Raw genomic sequence first — 27,551 nt, forward strand, 5'->3', positions numbered from 1 at the left:
GGACAAAGGTGGATATTGTGGAGTTGGGTTGCAGATCAACTGTGATCTCATTGAATGGTGGAACAGGCTCCTATGTTCCAATGTTCCTATGAAATGAAAATAGTAGTTTGGTGGTACAGAATTTGAGTATTGCTGGAAAAGAGACATGCTATCAAAGTTTTTCATCTTACACTCATCTGGGCCTATCGCAAGATTGCCAACAGTAAAGGTCACAACAATTTATATTGCATGAGAGCAGAGTGCCAATTGATTGATTGGAAATGGATTCGGGTTGGTGAAAGTGTTGCTGTGGAGGTTGCAACAAGGAACAGTTAATGGCCAAGCTACTGTTCAATTTCGCACCAAACACGTTGATTCTGGCCAAGTCTTTGCTAGCGATGTGGACAAACCCAGGGGATCAAAATCACAGGCCTTACAAAACTTTTTTTTCCTTTGACCACCAGTCAGACAGCCTTTCTCCCTCATCTCATATCTAGCTACTAAACGGGAGAAAAGTATTCAAAGAAGAAAAAACATGTGACCTTAAGGATATATTCCAAACTATTTCACAGTCAACCAGATGCTAAGTTCTCTTTGTGTCGTCACCTTCATAATGTAGGAAACATGGGAGTAGCTACTACACAGCAGGATCCCACGAGCAGCAAGATTGTCAAATTATAAAGAAAACAGAAAATGCTGGAAAATCCTCAGCAGGTTTAACAGCATCTGTGGGGAGAGAATATGGCCAACATTTTGAGTCTAGATGACCCTTTGTCATAGCACATCTGACAAAGGGTCATCTAGACTCAACATTGACTCTCTCCTCACAGATGCTGTCAGACCTGCTAAGATTTTCCAGCATTTTCTGTTTTTTGTTTCAGATTGCAGCATTTTGCTTTTGTCAAATTATAACCCTGTTCTTTCTTAAACTATATTGTTTGAAAGAATTCCTCCACTTCCCTTCAAATTGAACCTAAAGGGGACTGGCAAGGCCTTTGGTTTCACCTTTTGTTGGAAAATTGGGTCCCTACTTGTTGAAGTAGGTAACAGGTAGTGTAAGATGAGCACCTTAAATCATTGCGAGACATTGATAAAGTGAATGGTAAAAACTAGTGAGTGGATTTTTCTCACGATTTTCCTGCCTTGGGTTTGTCCTCATCAGTGGTAATGCCTCAACCAAGTAATCCTGTTTGGTTTGAATTTGAATAACTTGGCTGTTAACTGTTCCTTGCTGCATCCTCCATGGCAGTCCCTCCACCAATCAGAGTCCACTTGCCAATCATTCAGCATTCTTTTCTCATGCAGTGTAAATTGTTGTGACCTTTGCTGTTGGTAATATTATGATCTAAATTCATCCGATCGTGTAATGAAGGGTCCGTTTGATTTCAGATTGTCTATGAGAAGGAGTGCGCTCCGAGTAAGGACGAGTCAGGCAAATAGTGGTGGGACAAAAGGCAGCATGGGTGCTCTGAAAGGGGACAGACATGCAAGGACGCCTCTAGTAACACATCCAAAAAGTTGGCAACCTCTCCCCTCCCCTCATTTCTAATTAATGAGCATCTTAATGACGACACCACCATTCCCATGAACTCCATTCTGACTGGACAATTCCTCACCAATCACACAGGAAGACATTTGTTGTCATGTGCATAAAAGTAACTATGCTCTACTAACTACATTTTTCTGGAGGAGTAATCCTGCTCTTATTGGGAGATGTTGCTGTAGCTAGTCATGAGTTCGGTTTGCTGTAGTTGGTGGCGATAGACTCTGTAGACTGTTTGCTATAGTGCGGTGTACATGTTTGTTGAGTAAGTAGATATTGTTGTATAAATAGACTGTTATTGTGAGTCCTGCTGTAAGTCCTGCTCCCTCCTCCATCCAATTTGTTGACTGAGACTGGTGTCGGTTCACATTTTTCTCTTTTAAAAAAAAAGGGACAATACACTGAAGATGCTGGAAGTACACAGCATCTAGGCAGCCTCTGTGGAGAGAAACAACATTAGCTTTTTAGGTCAAGGTGACCTTCCATCAAGACTGAAGAATAATAGGCTTGTAACATAGAAATATAACAGATTTTGAGTTGGTTGATGGGGTGTGGTGAGAGGGGGTTAAAAGGGAAAGTCTTCAATAGGGTGGGAGGCATGAGAGAGTAAATAAGGCAAGGGTGACCCCTGGGCTTTCTGTCGCTTGTCATTTTAGTGCTCCATCTCGCTCCCACTCTGTCCTTTTCTGTCCATGGCCTGCAGACCTGCTCCGTTGAAATACTAGAAACAGCGCCTCAACTTTCATCTCGGCACTCTGCAACCTTCTGATTCAACGCTGTTGAACAATTTGAGATCATAACCTCTGCCTCCATTGTGTTGTAAATTTTGTCTTAGTTTTATCTCTTTCTTCATATTACACACACCTGGAAGCATCTCTTGTTTCTTTACTGGACTCATCACCATGTTCATTGGCTTCTGCACCAAGAAATCTTCCGCTATTTAATCTCTGAACAAGACCATCTCTTTTCTCCTTCCTGCAAACCCTTGCCCCAACCTTCACGCTCAGTCAAAGCCTATTACATTTTTTAACTTTTAAAAGAAAAGCAAAATACGACATATGCTGGAAATATGAAATAAAAACAGAAAACGCAAGAAAAGCTCAGCAGGTCTGGCAACATTCATGGCAAGAGAGACAAGAGTCAACATTTCGCGACCACTTAACTCATAGATTCTCTGGTCTGTTGAGTTTTTCTGGGTTTTTTTATGATGTTTTTGTATTCAGTTCTGATGAAAGGTCAGCTGGGCCTGAAACATTAATTGTTTCTCTCTGCAGATACTCCCTCGGCATGACCTGACCTGTGGAGTATTTCTAGTGATTTCATTGTGTTCTGTCCGTACTGGGTGGTGGGTATTGAGGGCACTGATTAGCTCTTTACCCGCAAGGCAGCAGGGCACGTTTCTGACTTGCTGCCAACTATTTTTGCTTTTGCAAATGATGCTTTTTTAAAACGCCGTGCCTCTCCACTTGGTTCAGCCTGAGCCAAGAGTTGAGCCCTTTGTCACTGGCCGATTGGCTCTTCAGCCTAGACTGGACAGGACGTCTTTATCTGGAAGTGTGCAAGATGCTAAAGGTAAGGGAAAGGCAAGTCTGGGGCCTCTTTTCTTTTAGGCTGGTAGGCTGCACGACAAGGTGGTCTTTGATGGAAACCAGAAAATGGCAAGCTCAGGACTGTCCATTGGTGCTTTGTATTTCCCAGTCAGGAGTGTGATGGAGTGCTCTCCGTTTGCTTGGGTGGGTGCAGCTCCAACAAAGGAGGTTAGCACAATCCACAACAAAGCAGCCCACTTGATTGGCTCCCCATCCACAAACATTCATTCCTTCCCTCACTACAAGATGCACTGCAGGAACTGACCAAAGTTCCTTAGGCAGTACCTTCCAAACCCTCAACCGCTACCATCTAGAAGGACAGGGGAAGCAGATACATGGGAACATCATCACCTGGAGGTTCCCCTCCAAGCCACTCACCATCCTGGCTTTGAAATATATTGGCCGTTCCTCCTCTGCCGCTGGGCCAAAGTCCCTTCCCAGCAGCACTGTGGGTGTATCTGCACCACATGGACTGCTGTGGCTGAAGGAAATGGCTCACCCACCACCTTCTCGGGGGCAGTTAATGTTGGCCTGGGTAGTGATATCCATTTCCAATGCCCTCCCTTTGTGCATTACTGCACAGCCACTTAAACAGTATTGCACAGGCCACTTGTGCCTCCTTTAAGATATCTTGTATGCACAGCAATGCAAAGAAAATTGAAGGAACACCATGCATATAAATGAACAGGCTGTGCACAATACTTAGCGGCAACATTGCCCACGTCTGTGAATGAATATATAAACAATGAACTTTATTTTCTGTAGGAGTCAGTGAGGTCAAAGGCACTGAAATATCTCGGTGGAGTGAGGCAACAAAAGGGATTTATTTTTATTATTTCTCCTGGGGATGTAGAGCTGAATTTATTGCCCGTTTTCTCCTTGCCCCAGGTGACTTCCGAGGCCACTTCAAAGAGCACTGTATCCGTCATGTAATGTGGGACTGGAGTCCAGCATAGGTCAAGGCGGATGGATTATAGGGACTGCTAGACGAGTGGGACACTCGCTTTATATCCATCCTGGTATTGCTCCTTGAAGTCGACAGAGATTAAAATCAGGTGGGGTGTAGAATCAGCGTCACCCCCTGATCCCATCAGCTTGCTCAGTGGATAGATTCATTCTGAACTCCTTGAGTTTCTGATGCCAGGCCAGAGGTGAGGAGATTTATTGACATCAGATTCACAAGTTGCCCTGGCAAGATCTGAGCACCTGGACTTGGTATGTCGACGGCCATAGTCCTGTTGCGTGTTGTGCACTCACTGCACGCTGTATTGCCCTATGGGTGACAACTTCAGTTCCAAATGCAGATGGCCAGCTATCAGTCTGTACTGAGCGAGAAAGATCCCATTTTGCCTCTTGCTGTGTTACCTGACCGTGAGTGACACTTCAGTGAACCTCTGTCCTCAGCAGGGTGGCACGGTAGCACAGTGGTTAGCACTGCTGCTTCACAGCTCCAGGGACCTGGGTTCGATTCCCGGCTTGGGTCACTGTCTGTGTGGAGTTTGCACATTCTCCTCGTGTCTGCGTGGGTTTCCTCCGGGTACTCCGGCTTCCTCCCACGGTCCAGAGATGTGCAGGTTAGGTTGATTGGCCATGCTAAATTGACCGTAGATACATAGGTTAGAGAGGATTAGTGGATAAAATATGTATGAATTGGGGGTAGGGCCTGAATGGGATTGTGGTCGGTGCAGTGGGCCGAATGGCCTCTTTCTGTACTGTACGGTTTCTATGATTCTATGATCCCTAGATTGAGAGTGGAGAAAGGGGCTTGGAATTGCACACCGTTACCATTGATTATAACCACCCCACTGGCTGAACATCGAGTGTGAGGGCCGAGTCAGACTCCTTTCTGGAGAGGGAAGTCTGCCATGTCCTTGACACCCCTCTGTCAATTTTATACGTCAACTTGATTGGGGCGACATGACAGCACAGTGGTTAGCACTGCTGCTTTATAGCACCAGGTAGCCAGGTTCAATTCCCAGCTCGGGTCACTGTCTGGAGTTTGCACGTTCTCACCATGTCTGTGTGGGTTTCCTCCAGGTGCTCCAGTTTCCTCCCACAGTCCAAAGATGTGCAGGATAGGTGGATTGGCCATACTAAATTGCCCCTGAGTGTCAGGGGACTAGCTAGGGTAAATGCATGGGGTTTTGGGGATAGGGCCCGGGTGGGATTGTGGTCGGTGCAGACTGGATGGGCCAAATGACCCCCTCCTGCACTGTAGAATTCTGTGATTCATTGAGGAGCTCACTGGCGTGGGTGGGTTTATTAAAAATTTAGCAGGTGTGGGATTCGTTGGGGTGGTGATGCGGGGGGCGGGGAATGAGCTGTATGAGTAACGTAAGGAATGCTGGCTTATCAGCCTGGTATTCAGGAGAACAGGAAACCAGAGGCATGAAGTTTGTATCTTCCGCTAGGATATACCTCTGGGCTGCAGCGGGATGTGGATTGTGATGTTGTGGTTAGGAGTAAGGTATCTGTTGGCTGTCCAATCAGTGTGGTCTGCTCCTCATCTTTCCCAGTAATCCCAGGTTGGGGTACATGTGTGTTTGTTTTAGTTCCTGCATGTCTGTGAAGAAATGTGATCAAAAGACCCTACGATGTAGTTTCTATGTTTACAATAAAGCCCTGGGTGATTGGACCTCCCACTTTCTGGTGCATGTTTTGTTTTTTCCATCCCAGCCCCCCACTATCTTTCCTACCCTGTTCACCCATGGTCTTGGTTAACATACCTCAGTTAGCTATCTGGTGAGGTGCATCGTGCTGTCAGTTCCCGGTGGCACAGTGGTTAGCATTGCTGCCTCACAGCGCCAGGGATCCTGTTTGTCATGGCCAAGGCCAGCTTTATGTTCGAGATTTAAATTCCTACAGCTGCTGTGGTGGGTTTTTAACATGCGTCCCCCACCCCAAAGCATTGGCCTGGATCTCCTCAGGATTACTAATACAGCGAAGTTTCCACAACGCCACCACCCCTCTAATTGAACATTCATCCAATTTTGCTAGAAAAACATCTGTCTTGACCACAGCCCAAGAGGGCCACACTGGGCGCTCTCAATGCTCTGTGTGGATAAACCTCTCCTAACCTCGCCCCACACTTTCTGGGCGACCAGTGTCCATTCCTGTTCAACCCAGACCAAAAAAAAGAAAATCAGTCCTCAAATTTATAGAAGCCTCTTTCAAATCTCCACTCCAGTGAAAATAGCCCCAGTATCTCCAGGACCATATCCTAGTAACTCCAACATCCCACTTCTGGGATTGTCCTGGTTAAGTCTGCACTGGCACACTTGCATGGTTTTAATATCTCTTTATAATGGGATACTCACCACTGTTGTTATACACATTGTTCTCTACACCAAGACCCCAGTAGGTTTTGTTTTCTGCAGAGTTTAGTTTACTAGTATGTGTCCCAGATGTTCTCTCAGGCTTTTTTGGCAACTACTTTGCTCACAGTTTGGCATCTGATCTATGGATATATGAGTAACAGTTTTGCAAATGTGGATTCCTTCACCCTTCGCATGCTGTTTAATGCAAATCTGTGTGTCAGCTTTTGGGGGGGAAGGGGCTGGGAAGTGTAAAGAAACAGCCGCCAATCACTTCCAAATGTATGTACTCGGAGAATACTTAAAGAGCCAGAATATCTGCAGCCTCTTGGCTGAACTGTGCGTGAACCCATCTTTAGATTTAAGCAGAAGAATAAGGTATAAACAACTCTCTCCTTGTGCAACAGTGTGTCACAAACAAAACACCCACAGGAGTTTTGCCAACAGCGTGCTAAAAAGAGAACCATGGTACTTTCACCACAGGTGTTGCACTGTGATGAGTGCAAAACGTTAACTCTTAGCAAAGCATAAAACTTAATGCCAGCCATCAGCGGCCCGTTGAGCTGGAGGGGTGCTTTCGAATCTGAAAACTTCCCTGAGCAAACATCAATACCGACTCAATCTTGGCCTTTTTTTAAATTAAACTTTGTGGCTTTATAGAGGAGAAAGCTTGCATTTATGTAGTGCCTTTCGCCAGCTGAGGATGTCCCAAAATGCTTCACAGCCCAATTAAGTTACATAGGGAGCATAGCAGCCATCTGCCGGTCAGCAAGATCCCACAGCAGGGACGTGGTAATGAACAGATGGTGTGTTTTTTCTAAACTGATGTTGGTTTAATTGGTGTTTTATTTTAAAGAGAAAATGTTCGGCAGTTTTTGACAACACGGTAGCATGATGGTTAGCACTGCTGCTTCACAGCGCCAGGGACGCAGGTTCAATTCCCAGCTTGGGTCACTGTCTGTGTGGAGTTTGCACATTCTCCCCATGTCTACGTGCATTTTTTCCAGGTGCTTCGGTTTCCTCCCACACTCGAAAGATGTGTGGGTTAGGTGGATTGGCCATGCTAAATTGACCCTAGTGTCAGGTGGTTAGTAGGGTAAATAAGTAAGGTTGTGGGAATTGTGGTCGGTGCAGACTCGATGAACTGAATGGCCTCCTTCAGCACTGTAGGGATTCTATGAAAAGACCAGGAACACCAACCCCAACTTGCAACAGCCATCAGCTCAAAAGTATCTCCGCAGTTGAAGGGGATTCACATACCTAAACTATAGCAGCAGAGTAACACACTGTGCTTTACCTGGTCACTTCCTCCACCTTTATAAAACAACTACAACACATCCTCTGACTTGCAGTAACCAACCATTCTGCAGATCCACTAGCTACTTAATTGCATGTATGATACAACACTTGAGGCAAAACGCTCCTTTTAAAACACAATTGAAAGTTCACAAAGCTGAAGAGAAAAAAGTGTCAGAACTTTAGCCTGGGATGAATCTTGGTGCACTTAATGCAATTAAACTCTAATTGACTTTTGGTGTGCTTTGCAGCAATTAGCCCTCTAATTGACCTTGATGTCTGTCTTTGGTTTGCAGCAATAAAACTTTGTGGGCTTCACTAGGCAGCACAGGTTGAACACAGCTGCCCTGTTGCAGCCAAATAGCACATTTAAGTATTACATAGAGCAAAATACCAATCCCTTGGCCAAACAGTGTGACCTCCACTTTGTGGTGAGTAGTTCCATTGGAGAGAGGGTGTTGCTTAGATTTTAGTAAAATAGAATCCTGCTCTTACCCATCTGTTGCCAGAAGAACCATTTCGTTCAGCTTTTGAGTTTATTTGGATCATTGCTTTTGGCTCTTTTCTCATCCATTGCTTCATTGGCTTGACATTCTCATTATTTTGTCCCCCACCCATCCTGTTATTTTCCACTTTGCTTCTGCACGTTCCATGTTTCCTTTGCCTCCTCACGATGTTCCACTTCTTTCCTCTGCCGCCCATTCTTCTTCTTCCTCCTCAACAAATTCCATACCATTTCATCCCGTTCTTCCTTGCCCATATCCCAATCCTCCTCCTCCCCACCCTGCTCTCCTTCCTTTACCTCTTTCCCACCGCCCCTGTCCGTTTTTCTTTCCTCGGAACAGCACGCCCGAGCAGCAGGGAATGGTCGCCATGGGCAGCATGTATAGTCGCTACAACAGGAGTAGCGCCCAGTCTCCTGAAGGCACAGCAGAGAGGTCAAGACTAGCAGGTGAGCATGTAATTATTGTTTGCATATTAAGCAGCTGCCTTTCCACGCAGATCCTCGTAATTGTGTGTATTTCTCGAGCACAAAAGTTTTTCTTAAGTTTAAGAACATAAGAAATAGGAGCAGGAGTAGGCCATCTAGCCCTTCGAGCCTGCCCCGCCATTCAATAAAATCATGGGTGATCTGTCGCTGCTCAGTTCCACTTTCCCGCTTTCTCCCCATAACCCTTAATCCCCTCTCTTATCAAAAACCCATCAACCCGCGTCTTAAAAATATATAGCAAGGCAGCCTCCACCACTTCAACGGGCAGAGAATTCCAGAGATTCACCACCCTTTGAGTGAAGAAGTTCCTCCTCAACTCCGTTCTAAACCGCCCCCCTTTTATCTTGAGGCTGTGCCCCCTAGTCCTACTGTCTTTTTTGAGCGGGAAGAGTCTCTCCACCTCTATCCTATCCATCCCATTCATCATCTTATACGTCTCAATGAGATCTCCCCTCATTCTTCTAAACTCTAACGAGTACAAGCCCAGTTTATTCAGCCTCTCCTCATAGCTCAACCCCCTCAACTCCGGTATCAGCCTAGTAAACCTCCTCTGCACTCTCTCCAAGGCCAAAATATCTTTGCGCAGGTGCGGCGCCCAAAACTGCACACAGTACTCCAGCTGCAGCCTCACCAATGCCCTATACAGCTGCAGCAAGACCTCCCTACTTTTATATTCAATCCTCCTCGCTATGAAGGCCAGCATCCCATTCGCCTTCCTGACCACCTGCTGCACCTGCAAGCTGGGTTTTTGCGACTCATGCACAAGGACACCCGAGGTCCCTCTGCACCGTCGCCTGCTGCAGTTTTTCGCCCCGTAAGTAATAGTCCTTCCTACCATTCTTCCTACCAAAGTGGACCACCTCACACTTGCCAACATTAAATTCCATTTGCCATTAAATTCCATTTGTTTAATTCAGCTGTATGCGTGAGTGTCTGTGTGACTCACTTGTCCCATACTTGATTTGATTTATTATTGTCACATGTATTAGTATACAGTGAAAAGTATTGTTTCTTACGTGCTGTACAGACAAAGCATACCATTCGTAGGGAAGGAAGGGAGAGGGTGCAGAGTATACTTGTCAAGTGACGCAGAGTTCTAGCACCTCCTTTTATCTCCCTTTTCCAAAAAAAGACAACTGGCTTGCTCTTCAAGAGCTGGCACAGAATCATTGGACCAAATGGCTGTCTCCTGTACTACTTTGCGATTCTTAGACACCCCACCCCACCCTGTTCTGCTGTTTCGGGTGCAGCATTCCATGTCTCCGTTTCTCCCACCTCCTCTCCCCCAAAACAAAAAGGGAAAAACAAAGGAATATCCAGGCCAACATTCCTCCCTTAAGTAATTTAGGAGAAAGCTCTTTGCCCAGGGGGTGGTTGGAGTGTGGAAATCCCTGCCACAAAGAGCACTGGAGACAGGTAACTACGGCAGCATTTAAGGGGGAGCTGTATGATGGAGAATACGTAGAGGGTGAGACAAAAAGAGGAGTGGGAGTAGGATGGTGTGGGGCATGAACACCGACATGGGCTGGGTGGTCTGTTCCTTCGTTTTAAATTCAATGCAAGACTGTTTAGGTCATTTACCTAGACTGTGTTGTAACACAGATGCTGCTAGACCTGCTCAGGTCCAGCACTTTCTGTTTTTGTATGTTTGCTGCTTTATTATGTCTTGTCATGTACTGTTTTCATCAGATTCATCAGACTTGTTCGACATCAGCTGAATTAACTTGGATATTTTAATCCAACATTTAAAAATATCTTTTTTTTGTGATTGTGGCTGTGATACAACATATTATGGCCACCTTTCTTTAAAAGAAAAGTAGACATTCATCTTGATGCATGGCTGCACTTTGAAACTTATTTCAAAGCCATGCACAAGTGAGACAAGGGATTCTATACGATCCTCGTCTCTTTGGGGGCGCCTTGTGGAGAACAGCAATGCAGGAACTGTTAAAGTCCCTTGTAATAGTAGCTTCTTTTTTCCAGGTTGTGACCAGGACTCACCAGGGCAGACCGAACAGCTGGAACCAGGGTGAGTGACGAACAACTCAGTTGTCCAGTCTCGGACACGGGTATCCCTGCCAGTCAGGCCCCCGTCCCTCTGCCCAGACAATGCCATTTGGTTAAAAGAATAAAGGTTTCCACGTGTGTTAAACCTCTTCCCCATCCCCTGCAGACTCCACCCAAGATCTCCTGGTGAATGTCTATTTCTTGAATATTGCTGAAAAGTTAAACAAGTTGCCAAAGCCTTTCATCAGGACAAAGACAAAAGAGTGCCAAATTTCAAAGGCTTGTAACAATTTGTACTGCAGGAGAAGCAGGGTGCAGATTGGTTTGCAAGTTGACTGTCTGATTGGACAAGGCGTTGCCATGGGGAAAGCACCAGGATATGATAGGCTCCTCAGGCTCCCCGCCGATTTGGGGGGGAAAAAGACTTGAACAAGTTGTCGGCGGAAAACGGGTTCCTTCATAGGAATTTGTCAGTAGATTGTTGACTATATCTATAGTTAACATCTTTTCCCAAAGTTGGCGGAGTCTAAAACTAGAGGACGTAGATGTAAGGTGAGAGGGGAGAGATACAAAAGGGTCCAGAGGTGTAATTTTTTTTACCAAGGGTAGTGAGTATCTGGAACAAGCTGCCAGAGGTACTAGTAGAGGTGGGTACAATTTTGTCTTTTAAGAAGCATTTGGACAATTACATGGGTAAGATGGGTACAGAGGGATATGGGCCAAACGTGGGCAATCGGGACTAAATGCTAAAAATTGGACGGCATGGACAAGTTGGGCCGAAGGGCCTGATTCCAAGCTGTAAATCTCATGGAAGCAGACACCATGTTGTCCTCTCCAGAAAGAGAGGATTGGATCAGTGCTTGAGGAAGAAATAGCAGGATGTCGTGGGTGGGGGTGTCAGGTGAATTGGGACCAACACATTGAAAGAGCCAGTGCAGATTCAATGGGCTGAAGGGCCCTTTCTGAGTTGCACTATTCTATGAAACGTTGGCAGGGAGGACAGTCCACATGGCCTGTTTCCGTGCTGTGCATCTGATGTAATTTGAAAGCAGAGCGATTGTGCATTGTTGCCTTTTAAGAGACCTTGCACAGAATCATCCCCTGTGAATGGTGGGGTTATTTAACATTGCTTTATGCTTTAATTCAGAGTCGCAGATATCCCGACCAGCCAGCCAGACCAGCCAGCCCAGAATGTGCCACCATTGGATCTCAAGGGCCTGACCTGCGAATCGGACTCGAACTGGAACCAGGTGTCGTGTGCCGGAGACTTCGAGCTCCCGCTGGCACCCAGGGGGCCGGGACGGCCCCTCACTGCACAGCAAGCCCAGAAAGTGGTGTCCCCGCTGGCCAAGGAAGCCGAGGCCCAGGAAAGCCCCAGCCCAGCGAAACCAGGCGAGCATCCCTGTGTAGGAGGAGCGAGAGACAGCGAGGGGAAGATCGCAGCGGTCCACCCAGCCCCACATGAGGAAGGGGCAGCCCGGCTGTACAGTGGGAAAGAGCGAGACAGCACCGTTCCCTGGGTCGGACTGGGAGTTCCCCTCAGCGCCCAATGGATACGACGCAAGCATGAGTTCAGGAACACCAGACCCTGGTGAAGCTTGGGAAGGAACCTGTAATATCACAGCACTGCCTTGTCCCTGCCAGTGACAGCACCTCATCTAACTCCATGAAAATTATGTGTGTCCCAGTTTTTAAGGAAAGGGAAGAGAAACAGTTGTTCCGCGTTTGTTTTCTTCTGATCTGGAGCTGTGCATGTGCCAGTGGCGGGGGAGCAGGCGGGAGCATGATCAGTAACTGACGGCAGCTTGCGCCTATTATCGGGAAGCATGTGACACCTTGTGACCTCACGGGGCACCATGCCATATTTTCCACTTTCGCAGCAGTGCCATGGGCACATCCCTCGGGGTGACACTCGAGTCTACACCAAAAGTAACACCTGCCACACACAAGGAGCAATGCCCGGGGAGCTCTGCCAGTGCCCCAGTATTGAAAGTGGGGGTTGGCTGGAGTGGGAGGTAAACCAGTAGGAGCAAAGAACAGGCAGTCTTATCGATCAGCAAAGTCTTCACTGAAGATGGATTCTCGCCATCACTCCGTGTCACCTTGTGTCTTGCCGCAGTTGGATAGTGTTGAAAATTGTCCTAAGGCTAATGGAGTAAGGGGCGGGGACTGGAGTATGGAGGGAATTCAGTAAGTTATGTGGCATACACACGCTAACCCCTCTACACTTGCACTTGCGTAACAATGTACGTAAGGAGGACAAATGTTTTAAATAATCAGCATGCTGGACAGTGTCTGTGGAGAGAGAAAAATACTTCAGATCATGACCTGATGAAAGGTCAGCTAGAGCTGAAACATTAGGCCCCCCCACCCACCCACCAAACCACCACCACTGCAGAATGGCGGTGGTTAGCACTGCTGCCTCACAGCGCCAAGGTCCTGGGTTCAATTCCCAGCTTGGGTCACTGTGTGAAGTTTGCGTGTCCTCCTACAATCCGAGACATGTGCTGGTTAGGTGCATTGGCCATGCTAAATTCTCCCTCAATGTACCCGAACAGAAGCCAACTAATAAATAAACTTTAACTTTTAGATATGCCAGTCATACCAGGTATTTGCTGTGTTTTCTGTATTCGAATGTAAATGTGGAGTTGAGGTTTCAAACAGATCAGCTGTTGAATGGGGGGCAGGTTCAAGGGGCTTCTTGACGCCTTGTGACCTCACGGGATAGTGTGCCATATTTCTGCAGCATGACGCTCGCGTCATTCCTGCTCCTAATTTGTTTGTATGTATGTTCGTATCTGTGTAATGGAATGTATATTGGAGCATCATTGTTGCCGTGACTGTTGAAATATTGCACAGGGAAAGCTTTGAAATGCTAATTAGAGTGTGACGTAAGTTATATAATATTCTCTGCTGCATCTCTCCCGCAGTCACCCATTTCTTTGTATTCTGTATTCCCTTTGGAAATTCCAGCTTGGATTCCATTGCCTTGTCAAATCTTCATTTGAATTCTATTTGCTACATTGAATGTACAACACAGACAAGTCAGTCAGCCTATGCCATATTGATGCCTTACACAAACCTCCTCCCAAGTCCATTTCATCTCAACCTTTCACCATCCCCTTCTCTTCATTTCTGCCTCAGCCACCTATCTACCCCCTCTTCAATACATCCATCCCATTTATCTCAACCGCTCTAAGTTAATAAGAACATAAGAAGTAGGAGCAGGAGTAGGCCATCTAGCCCTTCGAGCCTGCCCCGCCATTCAATAAGATCATGGCTGATCTGAAGTGGCTCAGTTCCACTTCCCTGCTTTCTCCCCATAACCCTTAATTCCCTTGTCCCCCAAAAACCTATCTACCCGTGTGTTAAATATATTTAGCGAGGTAGCCTCCACCACTTCAACAGGCAGAGAATTCCAGAGATTCACCACCCTTTGAGCGAAGAAGTTCCTCCTGAACTCTGTTCTAAACTGCGCCCCCCTTATCTTGAGGCTGTGCCCTCTAGTCCTGCTGTCCTTTCTGAGCGAGAAGAATCTCTCTACCTCTACCCTATCCATCCCTTTCATTATCTTATACGTCTCTATAAGATCCCCCCATATCCTTCTAAACTCCAACGAGTACAGACCCAGTCTATTTAGTCTCTCTTCATAGTCCAATCCCCTCATCTCCGGTATCAGCCTAGTGAACCTCCTCTGCACTCCCTCCAAGGCCAAAATATCCTTGTGCAAGTGCGGCGACCAAAACTGCACACAGTACTCCAGCTGCGGCCTCACCAATGCCCTCTACAGTTGCAGCAAGACCTCCCTGCTTTTATATGCTATCCCCCTTGCTATAAAGGCCAGCATCCCATTCGCCTTCTTGATCACCTGCTGCACCTGCAGACTGGGTTTTTGCGACTCGTGCACAAGGACCCCCAGGTCCCTATGCACCGTAGCATGCTGCAGCTTTTCGCCCTTTAAATAGTAATCCCTCCTACTATTATTTCTGCCAAAGTGGATAACCTCACACTTGTTAACATTGTACTCCATCTGCCAGGTCCTCACCCAGTCACTCAGCCTATCCAGATCCCTCTGCAGACTTTCCACACCCTCTGCACAGTTTGCTTTTCCACTTATCTTCGTGTCATCAGCAAATTTCGTTACCCTACACTCAGCCCCCTCCTCCAGATCATCTATATAAATGGTGAATAGCTGAGGCACCAGCACCGATCCCTGCGGCACTCCACTAGTCACCAAGCGCCAATCAGAATAGCACCCATTGATACGAACTCTCTGCCTCCTATTAGACAACAAGTTAGAGAGAATTCTGCTTTCTCACCACTCTGTAGGTAAAGAAATTTGTCCTGAATTCCCAATCTGAATTCTGCTTGCACAGTTACTTTGTAACAGATAATATAGAGGAGATGGTGGCATGACTGGTATGGTCACTAGGCTAGTTTTCCAGAGACCCAGGGCAGTGTTCTAGGGACCATGACAGATGATGAGCAGAAATCTCAAAATAAAAGTCAAATGATGACCATGCAACCGTTATCGTCAAAACCTATCTGGTTCACCAATGTCCTTTAGGGAAGGAAATCTGTTGTCCTTACCTGGTCTGGCCTATACATGACTCCAGAGCCACAGCAATGCGGTTGACTCTTAGACCCTTTGAAAAGCCATTCTCTTCGAGGGTAATTGGAAATGTGCAATAAATGCTATCCTAGCCTATGAAGTCTACATGCTATGAATGAATCTTTAGAGCTGATAATTTATGAATGATCTTTAGGGCTGAGTGTAATTGGCAAGGAGCATTTTGTCTATAAATCAATTCCTGTTCTAAGCCATGGTCATTGCAACTGATGTTCAGAAGGGCTCAATGATACCAGAATTATAGGGAGTGGGACAGCCTGATCTTGGGTCTGGACATAGCTCAGCACAACATTGAGGGCCGAATGGCCTGTACTGTTCTATGTTCTATGATACAATTTAACTTTGCATCATACCCTTCACCATAACCAGAATGGTCATGTGTGCCCTCACTCAGCTGATCTCTCATACAATATTCAACATGTTCAAAGCTGCAATTGAGACACACTTTATATGCAATACGTAGCCATGCCATTTTGTCAATTTTTCTGTTATTAAATACTTGAACCTCCCACTCACTCTGAGCAGTGGCAAGGGAGATCTGTTAGTTGGTATTGTGTTTCATGGGGATGTCGTGTCACTGGCAAGAGCAGCACTTATTGTCTGCTCCTAATTGCCCATGACCTAAGTGGCTTAATAGCCCATTGTAGAGGGCAGTTAAGAGTATAGAGTGCACATGTAGTCTAAACTTCAAGTAAGCATGGCTGGTTTCCTTCGTAACAGGACATTGCTGATCCAGATGCATTTTTACAACAGTCTATGATATTGCAGAGAATGCAAGAGCAAGGAGGTTATGCTGAACATATACAAGACACTAGTTAGACCTCAGTTAGAATATTGTTTAGCATTCTGGGCACCACCGTTTAAGAAGGATGTGAACATTTTGGAGAGAGTGCTGAAGAGTTTACAAGAATGGTTCCAGGAATGAGAAACTTCAGTTGTGAGGACAGATTGGAGAGATTGGGACAGGAATTGAGAACAAGAGAGCACAGATTTATAGTGTCTCATAAAAGCAGCAAATGTGATGTGAGAAAAGAATTTTTCACACAGCAATTGGTTGGAGCCTGGAGATGTGGTGGAGGCAGGTTCAGTTGAGATATTCAAGAAGGCATTAGTTGATTATTGGAATAGAAACGATGCAGGAGTATTGTGGTTGTGAGAGGTGGGGGGCATGGACAAGCAAGGAATGGCACTAGGTCAGGATGCTTGTTTAGCGAGCCAGTGCAGACATAATGGGCTGAATGGCCTGTGCTGTAAGAATTCTGTGATCCTTGTTATGGATGCTGTTACTGAGGCTAGCTTTATAATTCCAAATGTTTTAATTTCTGCTGCAGTGGGACTTGAAGTCTGTAGAGGATCTGCCTGGGTCTTCAGTCCAGTGACTTTATCATTACACCAACTATCACCTCCCAACCAATGTTAGGTGAATGGGCCATGCTAAATTGCCCCATACTGTCAGAGGAATTAGCAGGGTAAGTACATGGGGGTGGGGTGTGGGTGGCATTGTTAGTGTGGGCTCGATGGACCAAATATAACCTTGCTTTTGCAAAGGCTTGTAGCAGAATCTGTTGTAAATGCAGACTGCACACTGAGGAAACTCCTACCATGTACTAATTATTTACAAGTTTTTATTTTTGCCTAGCATTTTATTTATGTTGTTTTACATGGAGGGGATCCCACTCCAAAACAGTTGATGCATCCTGTGGCAATGGCTTGGGTCCTATAATGATTTACATTGGGTGGCACCATAAAAACAGTATGAAGTTGGGACATCTGCCATCCAAACCAGACAGCTCTGCTCCGTCTTGCAGAGTAATCTCTGCAGGTCAATGAGACATGGCAATGTATTTCTCCCTTGAGTGCCTTGGAGTTGGGATAACCACCACCCACCCACATACACAAAAAAAGTCCTTTGCATCTCTTTGCAATACAGGCAGTCCTGATGGTAAAATGTAACAGTAACAATGACTAAATTACTAACATCCATGGTATACGTTACACAGAGAAGCTGCTGCATATTTGTACAGACAGTAATACTAATAAAAGTACTTTTGTATGCACTGTCTTTGTTTCATTTGTGTCTTTGATTCACCAGCAAGATTTGAGGAAATCACAGCTCCAAAAGGGGAAAATTCTGTGACAGGCACTAAATGTGAATTCAAAAATTGATCTTAGACTAAAGAGATTTGTGAGTGAAATCAGCCCATAACTCTGTGCTGAATGGAATAAAATCGCATGTGGGTTCAACCTTTTGAGAAAGTAACACTTTCTGGTTTAGTGAGAACTTGGTGGATGCCATCAATCAGCAGGAAAACATATGGTTTACCCAAGTGGACTGTGAAGAAATAGACCATTTGCCCCGTCAAGTCTGTTCCACCATTCAATGAGATCAGTGGAAAATGTTGAACTTTGCAACATAGTTTTCATTAATTTCATTTCCAAGGCAAAAGACTAAAACCGTATATCTGCTTCAGAAGTAGGATACAAGGAGGTTTTTTATTACTCGTGAACATATATGCCAATATAGGAGCTGGAGTAGGCTATATGAGCTGCTCTGCCGTTCAGTATGACCATGCCCGGTCTAATTGTAACCTTAATGTCACATACACCTACCCCAGATATATATATATATACACACACACACATGTGTTTCCCCCCAACCATTGCAAAGATCACTGGCTGTCAGACAAACCTGGGATTGCAAGATGATTCTGCTGAGGTGTAAATGCAAGCAATTCAACCTATCAAACACAGATGTTTCGCATCAAGTAACACGCAGCATCATACAAAGCATATAGTGAGCAGGTGATAGTTATTGGGGGTGATCAATCTGTCCATTTAGCACATCAAGTTGATGCAATATATAGAACAATGAAAGGAAGGCATTAAGATATTTGAACCATATTGTCCAAAGATGGATTAGGTTGATTGGCCACAATAAATTGACCCTAGTGTCAGGGGGCTTAGCAGAGTAAATATGTGGATTTTGGGAATAGGGCCTGGGTGGGATTGTGGATGGTGCATATTCAATGGGTCAAATGGCCTCCTGCACTGTAGGGATGCTATGATTCTTTATCCTTTTATTTATATTTGTATTATCAACCTGTGATATTTCTACCTCAGTTCAATTATCTTGTAAATAAATTTAACATCCAGCCATGAATGGCAGTGGATATTTAAACAATTCACTGGAAGAAGAGGCTCCACAAGTATCCCATCTTCAATGATGGGGGATTCCAGCATATCATTGCAAAAAAAGGTTAAAAATGTTTGCCACCATCTTCAGCCTGAAGTGCTGAGTGGATGATCCAGCACTACATTATGTCATGTCAGTCCCTAACCAATTTGATTGACTCCATATGGTATCGATCAAGCCTTGGAGGAGGAGCTATACCTACTCCAATCAACTTGGATCATGTAGATCAAGTCCAAGATAGGCGATGAGAGCCCTGTCTTGTCAGCTTGGATTGGGAATGTCCCAACTTGTTGGGACTCTGAATTGGCTTTAATGTGACTTGATCGGAATAAGGTAAACAAAAAAAAAGCTGAATGCACTGTATATGGGCCCTGACAATATTCCAGCAGGTGCTGAAGGCTTGTGCTCGAGAACTAGTTAAGTATTGTAAGACAGTTGCAGCACCTGCAGCTACCAAACATTGCAAAAAATTAGCCAACCCAGCCGGCTTCTGTCAATTATCAGTGAAGCGATGGAAGGGGTCATTCACGGGTGCTATCAAATAGCAACGACTTGCTTACTGATGCTCTTTGGGTTCCCCCACCACCACTCAATTCCTGACACTGGCATCAATACGCCTTAGACCAAATATGGATAAAAAGAGCTGAATTCCAGAGTCGAGGTGTGGGTGACTGTGCTTCAAGGCAGCATTTGACTGAGTAGGGCAGCAGTGAGCCTTAGCAAAAGGAATATTGTTATGGTGGTTGGAAGTCAAACATTTCAGCTCCAGGACATCAGTGTAGGAGTTCCTCAGGATACTGTTCCAGGTCCAATCACCTTCAGGCGTTTCGTCAGTGACCTTTTGTTCATTAGCAGGTCAGAGGTTGGGACGTTTGCTAAATATTATATGTTCAGCACCATTATGGACTTCTCAAATACTAAAAGCAGTCAGTACTTACATGAAGCAAAACATGGACAACATCCAGACATGGACTGACAAATGGCAAGTAACTTTAAGCCACACATTTGCCGAACAATGACCATCTCCAAAAAGATCCAAAGAAAGAATAGAAATATCTTCCCTTGACATTCAATGGCATTATTGCTAAATTCCCCTATCAACATCCTGCGGGGGGAGTAATTACCATTAACTAGAAAATAAACTGGAATAGCCATATGAATTCTGGTTGTGAATTCTGTGGCGAATAACTCACCTCCTGACTCCCCAAAGCCTGTCTACAAGGCATAAGTCAGAAGTATGATGGCACTCTCTCCTGGATGAATGCAGCTCCATCAACACAAGCAGCTTGACATCATCAAGAACAAAACATACTATTTTATTGGTATCCCATCCATCATTTCCTGTTAAGTGACATCCACTCCCTCCACCACCAACACACAATAGTAGAAAAAAATACCAAGTACAAGATTTATTATTGTCACATGTATTAGTATATAATGAAAGATATTGTTTCTTGTGCAAAGCATACCATTCATTGAGAAGGAGAATGTATTGTTACAGTCGTAGCTAGGGTGTAGAGAAAGATTAATAGTGCATTGCTTGAGAGTTTAAAAGAGTTAAAGCTTTCGAAGCATAGAACAAGTAAAATAATTAAAGGGTAGGCAGGGCACAGCTTGCAAAAAGTTGCCACACTCCAGCATCATCTTCTTACAGGTTTCTTTGGTAACACCTTGCAGACCCATGGGCTCAACTACCTAGAAGGGCAAGGGCAGCAAATACATGGGAACACCAGCACTTGTAATGACCCTCCCAAGCTACACACCCTCCTAACTTGGAACAGTTCCTTCATGATCTCAGGACTCAAAATCCTGGTATTTCTCTCCGTAACAATACAGTGAGTGTACCGACACCACATGGTCACAGCAGGTCAAGGTGGTGGCTCTCTCTGCCTTCACAAAGGTAGTTAGTGATGGGTAACAAACACTGGCCTAGCCAACAACACCCAAGTCCCATGAAAGAATAACAAAACTGTAACTTTTAGCCTGAACACAGTAATCTGACTGTGGTGTTCACTATTATTGCAGGCAGAGAAGACAATCCGGTTGCTGTACTTTAGAGTAACATTATTCCTGCGGCACACTGTTCCATTCCTAGCATGCAGAATTGTAATTTTCAGTGCAATGATTCCCAAAAACTCCCCAAGCTCTCTGTTCCTTTAACTGATTATGCTAATATTGTTTCCACAACATATCCACTTTAATGTATCTGCATAGCTCATCTCCCCATATAATAATCCTCAACATCCCCTCTATGCATATCTCTGTAAGCACACCTTCTCAACACCAAGATGCCTAGTTGCTATACACACTGTCCATCAATTTTGTCTGCTATACTTTTCACATTTAATACATCAGATTGTTATGATGCAGGGAGGAGGCAATTTGGCCCATTACATCTGCATCAAGTTTACGATACAAATACAGATTAAATCAAACTTTTCTACAAATTAAAGTTTGAATACTGAAGAGCATTGAATATTGCCTATCTAGTTAATCATCCCAAAAAAATCCCATTCGCAATGTGAGAAACTCATTAACCATTTAAATTAACTCCCAGGCAATTGATTGAAGCATTATAAATAGGTACAACCCCCTCACCCCACCCACCCCCCCAATTCATTCTTCAAAATGGCAGACACCAGGCGATGTCTCTCATTTGAGAAAATCCAGAGGTTAATTTGTAAACTGCACCACACAAAACACACAATTTTTTAAAACAACTTCACACAGCCATTGGTGGACAGGATATGGGGGAAAATAAGGTTGAAAAGCAATCTCTGATTATAGGAATACAAAGGCTTGCTTTTAGTGTATACACTTTTTTCAACTCTTGAATGAATTTTAGATTGACAGAGGTGGGCAGGTGAAGTGTTGCAAGGCAGAAATTGTCAAAATAATAGGACAGGTCAAGCAGACCTAGGGGTATGTATGTTGGGTGAAAAATACATTCCACCTCATGGGCTACATTTAGACAATACCAAGTAATTAGGGATTCTTTGTTACAGAGAGCACTACTGCTACAAATGAATTTATGATCATTTATTCCACCTCAAATGAACATTTGTATTTGCTTGGAAGACAGACACGAGGAGATGTTTAAAATTTTAAATCAAGAAGCATGTCTCTTAATTTATGCCTACAGGATGGTTAAACCAGTTGATGCAGTTCTGCTATATGCAAAGCACTGCAAGATTCCCTGGAAAGAACATAGTATTTTTGCTTTTCTCCCTGAACTAACAAATTTTATCATTGAACATGGATTCAAGCCAAACCCATTTTAACTCCTTACTGCTTATTTAAGTGAGTTATGCAATTACTTTTAAGTTCAGTAGCTGCTTTCAGCTTATGCACACTGGCCTTAGAGATGTAAATGGCCTGGAGACTCTCATACTGAAATCTGCATTACGTGATTAAATTGTGCTGTGCTATTTTGCATTAGCAACCTCAGTCCACATCCTGCCATCAGTTCATTCATTCACTCATTCATTCAGTGTGGTGCAGTTTCACAAATTAACACCAAGGAACAGCTTTTTGATTTCACAATGTTTTATTATCAAAATAGAAAAATGAAATGTCATACAAGAGATAGGACAGATAAACTATCCCGACAATAACAGGTCTCCAAAAGTAAGAGACGATTAAAGGTTTTCACAGAAAGCAAATCACATTGTTTTGCATGCTTTGAGGCAGCAAAGTTCCCCGAGTAGTCACACACCTGCAAAGGTGCACACAGGTACAAGGCCATTTTCAAAATACTTTATTGGTTTATTTAAAAAATATGTCCCAATTACTTTTAATAAGCGCAAGGACACAACTGTACAATATCCATTGTTCAAAAAAAAATGTTGAGCTGTAAAATGATCAGTAGCAGCCATTATCTCCACATCAGTTCTGATGGGTTTTTTTCATATAAAAAAACAAACTCGACAAACATTGAACATATACATCTGTAAAATTAAACAAAATATCCTGAAGGAAAATATAAAGTAATTGCCCTGTTTTAGAGATCATTAAATTGTCAGTTTTGTTTCTGTACAACAGTATTGTTAGTGCAACTTGGAACTGGGGGAGGGAGGATGGAGGAGAGCACAAGGGGCTGGGGATGTGAGAGAAGCTTACTGATTTATTCTTATAATTTAATAGTTTCCCTTTCTAGGAAAGATTAGAGTGGTTGAACCTCAACAATACTGATTTCAAAGTAACATTTCACATTTCTCTTCCCCTTTCCCTTCTTCCCCCCCGCCCTCACTTGTTCCCTCCTAAAGGATGCAACACATATCTCACTTGGTGTCAATTTAGATCCTGTGACAGAACCTTCATTAAAATGTCACTGCCACAAGTTGACAGTTGTGAATTATAATTGCCCAGTGGATACTCTCGATTTAAGAAAAATACACAGGTAATACAATTTTTCATTTCAGGCCAGGGTTTCGATTTTCAGAAATCTGCCAGAAAAAAAAATTAAACCAGACTCAAAGTGCTCAGAGTTCTATTTCAACAGAAAGATGGCTGTACAGTTCCTAGCTCAAACGATTAAAAAAAAAGTTTCACATTAACACAAGCATGTTCAGCAAGCCAGGAAAGTAGTTCCTCCCTCCCAACCACGACAAAATATCAGAGGTTCAGGCCTGGAATGAAACTGAGCACCAAGCTAGATTTGAACAATTTTTGCACCCATCAGCAAGTGATTGGATACTGATATGGATGATTACTGTGTGGCTAAGTGTACAAAATAGTAGAAAACAGATGTGCACCCTTCAATATTTTCTTTTAAAAAGTGCAAATTCAGAGAAATAGGAATGACTAGCTGAGGAAGTCTAAATGGTAAGCATCACAATGTCTCAATTTCAGGGTTAGGCTGGTGGCTTATACAAGCTCTTACCTACTTCGTCACCCTTCTCTCCTTCTTAAGAATTTAGCCTCGACTCTGAAAATTCACACTTCAAATTCAACTTGAAGAGTTATTAAGTTTGGCCTTGTTAATACTTCAGATATATGCAGGAGAAATTTTGTCAATGGGTGTGAAACATTTCATTTCTGAACAGACAGCTCACTTTTTAGCACAACATTCTAAGATCATGCCATCTTCAGAATTGCTCAATGAAGCAGTGACACCCTGGCCAGCCACATTTAGACAAACTTCAGTTTGGACAGTGTCTGCTCGAGTGAACAATTATGCCACAGCGGAAATACAACCAGACTAGAATGCTGGACTTTGATATAGGTTTGATGGGAAATTTCCATGGGTTTGACAAGTTTAAGCAAGGCAGGGGCAAGAGGGAAAGAATGCGGCAAGCACTTAATTTAGGATTGACATAAACTACATACTTGGCCAGAGGAAGAGTCAGAAACATCACCCTTAGAAGTACAACACTGCACCCCCTCCCCTACGCCCATCAGGTAAATGCTGAGCACTTATTACAAAATAGATATTTACAAAAATAGTTGGAAAATATTTCAGCTACTGTACACCAAAAAGGGCAACTGAAAACGTATCAGCACTTTTGTTATGGAAAGGAGAATGGGAAAGGACGGGTGGGAATAAAGATACAGGAGGTTGGGAATTAATAGAAAAAGATTTCAAGGGAACTTCCATAAAAGATCTCTGGATAACATTGAAGCAAGTTCCAATTTCAGCACATTTTCTCCTTCATTGGAAAATAAAGTCTTGACATGATACAGGGGGAGTGGATTCAGTTGGGTGTTGAACACAGTATTGAAATAGTTGACCGATATCCTTTTTTAATGCAGAGGTAGAATTGTTCAGTAGTTGCCTAGTTTAAGGTGTGGATGTCCCTCTGCGCTGTTTCCAATACAAGCAGATCAGTGGACTAAGGGAGGAAGGGCAGTAATGTCCTAAGTCTTCAGCAGACCACACACAAGAGCTGTTCATCCCATCCCCCTCCACCCTCCCCACTCCCCTTCACCACATGTTGCAAATGACTAAATGGGAAGAGGACAGTCTTGTTTATTTTTCATCCTGGCAAAAGTATAGAGTGCAGCCTTATTGAGAAAAGCAGTTCCTTTTTCCTCTTTGAAGTTCGTCTGCATCTCAAGCTGCCTTAATAAGCCTCACAGAGGCAAACAAAAATAGGGATGGGGGTACATGAAGGAGGAGCAGGAATAAACTGGCAGCTGGGCTCAGTATCTGAGCAACAGCACAACATTGTAGTGGTCTAAATCCCAAGCCTAATGTCATTTCAGTTCCATTATTTAGAAGCCTATGTAGACCGTGATGGGAGACCCAGGCAGGGTCCTGCTTGTCTGTAATACAGCAGTGAACTGTTCAAACTTTCCACAGGATAGAGGGAGGCCTGCTCACTCTGGGATGTCAGGAATCTCCACAGGAACTAGCGTGTCTGGCCCAGCCAGAACATACTTCCATTCTCCTCAGCCGACATTAATTCTTCCTCTGTTACTTCTTAAACCGGATCATTTTGGATTTCAGGGTAGTGGGGGGCCATTCACCCCAGGGTGATAAAAGGCACAGTTGCTCTCGTAGCGGCAACTGCCCTTCATCATGAAATGCCGGCACATGGGTCTGTTTGACATGTCTGTTTGAAGGGGGAGAGAGAGAAGACAAGGTTAGACAGCATATCGATACCAGTTCAGTCCAATCCTCCCCTATCACCCTTAAACACCTCACCCTTTGTACAAAATTTTGAACACAAATTCTCACATTACCTCCCGATTGCAAACTTTGCTACATGGGTGTTGTTGGCAAGGATAGTGTTGCTGCCCATCCCAATTGCTTTAGAGAAGGCACTAAGACAACATGCTCCTAGCACCTAGTCTAGGGACTTTCATACATGACGATTCTCTGTAGTCAGTCTCAGTAGGAGCAATATTGTGAAAGGTTATTTGCAGTTGGGGATGGGGTGGTTGAGCAGACTATGTGCAGGAGAGCAACTTACAGCTCTCACTTCCACCCAATGGTGTGCACTCATATGAATAGCCATTTCCCCGTCAGTACAGATGAGTGCAAGCAGAATATTCAAACACGGACATCTCCAGCCTGATCACACTGTCACCTAAATAGCCACATACAGCAGGAAATATTGGTTAGTGATTGGCAGGAGAAACCTGGCAAATTGATTGCGTGATGTGGACATGCCAGCGTTGGACTGGGGTAAGCACATTAAGGAGTCTTGTAACACCAGGTTTGGGCTACCAAATAAACTTGTTGGACTTTAACCTGCTGTTGTGAGACTTCTTACTAAATTGATCATAGACAGGGGAAATCACAGAAACCCTACAGTACAGAGAGGCGCCATTTGGCCCATCGAGTCTGCACCAGCCAGAATCCCACCCAGGCCCTACCCCAATATCCCTACATATTTTACCCACTAATCCCTCTAACCTACACATCCCAGGACACTAATGGGCAATTTTAGCATGGCCAAATCAACCTAACGCGCACATCTTTGGACTGTGGGAGGAAGCCAGAGCTCCCGGAGGAAACCCAGGCAGACATGAGGAGAATGTGCATATTCCACACAGACAGTGACCCAAGGCTGGGAATGAACCCAGGGCCCTGAGGCTGTGAAGCAGCAGTACTAACCACTGTGCTACCATGCCACCCTGGAAAACATGTGTTGAACTGTAAAAGGTGAAAGTAGGAATGTCCTCTTAGCTGAGATCAAAGCTGGGCTTTCCTGACTTTGATTCTGCGCTTCCAGAAAGATGGATGAACACGATAATCATCATGGCAAAAGGAAAGCTACAAATTGTCATGTCGGCCTGTGAATCTTGAATTTCTACAAAAGCAACTATTAGTCACCAGACATGAATTCCACGCTGCCGCCTGCCCACCTACCTCCGCCGTGATTGCCACCCATTCCGTTGCCATGTCCTCCTCTTCCTCCCCCGTGGGGGTGACCTCTGCCACTGCGGCCTCGAAAGTTCTGGTCGCCACTGCGCCCTCGGCCACGCGGGTAGGGACCTCCACGCATGCCGTGCGGGTTGCCCCTCATGTTGTCGTTTGGTTGGTCCCAATAGCCATCCCTTTGATGGGGGGGGCCCATCATTCTTGGGCCGCCTGGACCGTGGGGACCTGAGTGGAAACAAAAACGAGTCTTGCAGTTAGACTACGTCAACCAAGTCCACATTTAACTTAAACAAGATCGTAGCTCACAGAAATAGAACCATTTCTGTACCTGGGAAAGGTCCTCCTGGTGGTGAAGGGCCATTCGGATGGAAGTGAGGCACATTATTTTGGTTAGGGGGGAAGCCATTTGCTGCTGGTGGAGGGCCTGCCATTCGCTGACCTATGGAGAAACAGAGAAGGAGACAGAGCATTAGTATCACAGGAGGCACACGTGTAATAGGCTAAAATCTGTATTAACAGGCTAAGAGGATTTATACTGGTAACCTGGAAGAACGTCAGACTACAATCAGCAGTGGTCATTTACGTAGGAATACAAGTAAAAACTCTACAATTGTTCATAGAGTTAGAAGAAACCCCGCAAGTCTTTATGGAAGGATTGGCTAGATTCCTATGTGGGAAACGAACGGATGTCAGGGGACGGTTAGGATCAGCTCCAAACATTTCTCCCTCAGTTAAATAGCCTTCTGATACAAGTGTACTTGGGGAAATGTGCTGGAGGACAATCAGACCATAAAACATAATCCAGTGTGGCCAACTGATGAGCAAACTGATGTCTTATTTGAATACACCTTACCAGTTACGCAAGTTCCACTGCCAGCAAATGCAGTATAAATTCTTCTTAAAAAGACAACTGAGGGGTGAGGGGTCAATAATACGTTCAGAATATGTATTAATTTCATCAAAATTAGGGGATTTTCACAGTGACTTCATTGCAGTGTTACTGTAAGTCTACTTGTGACTAATAAATACATTTTAAAATAACAGTCACCAACAAAATCCAATAAGACACTCAGGAGAATCCTCTTACCCAGTGTGGAACTCTATCATACAGAACGGTTCAGGTGAATTGCAGATATAGATAGACCAGTGGAAAAAAGACAGGGCGAGGGGGAAAAGGTGAG

The 27,551-nt window shown here is 44.5% G+C and overlaps 2 protein-coding genes across 6 annotated transcripts in view; one reads left to right on the forward strand and one right to left on the reverse strand.

Moving 5' to 3' along the window:
* Positions 1 to 17,378, forward strand: part of atat1 (alpha tubulin acetyltransferase 1) — a 59,688-nt gene extending 42,310 nt beyond the window's left edge. For both annotated transcript variants that reach the window (XM_080196341.1, XM_080196342.1), the window contains 3 exons: positions 8,567 to 8,673; positions 10,696 to 10,741; positions 11,867 to 17,378. In XM_080196341.1, the coding sequence (XP_080052467.1) occupies positions 8,567 to 8,673; positions 10,696 to 10,741; positions 11,867 to 12,314 (601 nt within the window). In that variant the 3' untranslated portion in view covers positions 12,315 to 17,378. The remainder of the gene's footprint in view (positions 1 to 8,566; positions 8,674 to 10,695; positions 10,742 to 11,866) is intronic.
* Positions 17,379 to 22,284: 4,906 nt separating this feature from the next.
* Positions 22,285 to 27,551, reverse strand: part of ppp1r10 (protein phosphatase 1, regulatory subunit 10) — a 31,449-nt gene continuing 26,182 nt past the window's right edge. For all 4 annotated transcript variants that reach the window (XM_080196345.1, XM_080196343.1, XM_080196344.1 and 1 more), the window contains exons 17-19: positions 26,699 to 26,809; positions 26,359 to 26,595; positions 22,285 to 25,096 (exon numbers count right to left, since the gene is read on the reverse strand). In XM_080196345.1, the coding sequence (XP_080052471.1) occupies positions 24,987 to 25,096; positions 26,359 to 26,595; positions 26,699 to 26,809 (458 nt within the window). In that variant the 3' untranslated portion in view covers positions 22,285 to 24,986. The remainder of the gene's footprint in view (positions 25,097 to 26,358; positions 26,596 to 26,698; positions 26,810 to 27,551) is intronic.

The sequence above is a fragment of the Carcharhinus amblyrhynchos genome, chromosome 9 (genome assembly GCF_965287045.1).
Source record: "Carcharhinus amblyrhynchos chromosome 9, sCarAmb.v2.hapA, whole genome shotgun sequence".
NCBI lineage: Eukaryota > Metazoa > Chordata > Chondrichthyes > Carcharhiniformes > Carcharhinidae > Carcharhinus > Carcharhinus amblyrhynchos.